Genomic DNA, 825 nt, shown 5'->3' with positions numbered 1-825 from the left:
GGTCAAGCCGGGATGTTAGCTGCGGAACCTCCAGGACCGAAGAGCGCCAATTCTCCTGAGTTCTCCTTGGTTTGGGTTTCCCACAAAAGCGCGGTCACACCAAAAGCTGTGTTTCCACAAATGCGAAACGGCCTCGAAACTTTTTTTTCCCCACACGCTCACTTCCCACACCACCCCCATCCCTTTATGTTTCGCCTCAGGAATCGAGTAACTTCTCTGAAAACCAATTCTACGAAATCCCAGCAGCTAAACACAGCACGACTTCCCTAGAGACAGAGTGAGAAACCACTGTAAACCCCAATCACACGCTCCTGTTTTCCCGGTACTGGAAAAAAAAAAAAAGGTGGGTCGGTGGCCGCGCTATGCATGCTAGGATTAGTAGTTCCTCCATCCCGCAGGGCGCAGGGTCAGGGCGGAGCTCAGGTCGACTCCGTAGCAGACAACTACAATTCCCATGGGGCCACGCGTCTGAAAGAAAGGGGCGGGACGGGAGGGGGCGCGTCGCGCTTGCGCAGTCCCCGGGGCCGGAGGGAGGCGGAGGCGTAGCGATCCAACTGCTGAAGTCCCCATGTGACAGTGAGCGGGGTCCCGGCTCCAGGAGACGCTCGAGTCTGCGTCCGGGCCCTCAGCACTGTCCACTGTTCCGGGGCCAGCAGAGACCAGCAGGCCCGGGACGGTTGGTGTTTGACCGTGCCGCTAACTTGGTGTACAGAGTGAATTGCCGCTGCCGGAGCGGAGAGAGGCGGAGCGGCCAGGAGAGAGGGGATTTCTGTCAGCGCCGGCGCTCGGGAGCTCGGAGACATGAACGGCTTCACGCCTGACGAG

At 59.2% G+C, this 825-nt stretch overlaps 1 protein-coding gene across 1 annotated transcript in view; it reads left to right on the top strand.

Moving 5' to 3' along the window:
- The first annotated feature begins 362 nt into the window (after positions 1 to 362).
- The window catches only part of SAP30 (Sin3A-associated protein, 30kDa), a 6,831-nt gene continuing 6,368 nt past the window's right edge, over positions 363 to 825 (top strand). Inside the window, exon 1 of the mRNA XM_011959800.1 lies at positions 363 to 771. Coding sequence (XP_011815190.1) covers positions 363 to 771 — 409 coding nt within the window. The remainder of the gene's footprint in view (positions 772 to 825) is intronic.

The sequence above is a fragment of the Colobus angolensis genome, unplaced genomic scaffold (assembly GCF_000951035.1).
Source record: "Colobus angolensis palliatus isolate OR3802 unplaced genomic scaffold, Cang.pa_1.0 Scaffold5, whole genome shotgun sequence".
Classification (NCBI taxonomy): domain Eukaryota; kingdom Metazoa; phylum Chordata; class Mammalia; order Primates; family Cercopithecidae; genus Colobus; species Colobus angolensis.
Note: the sequence above shows the minus strand (reverse complement) of the source record. Positions and strands in the feature narration are given on the sequence as shown.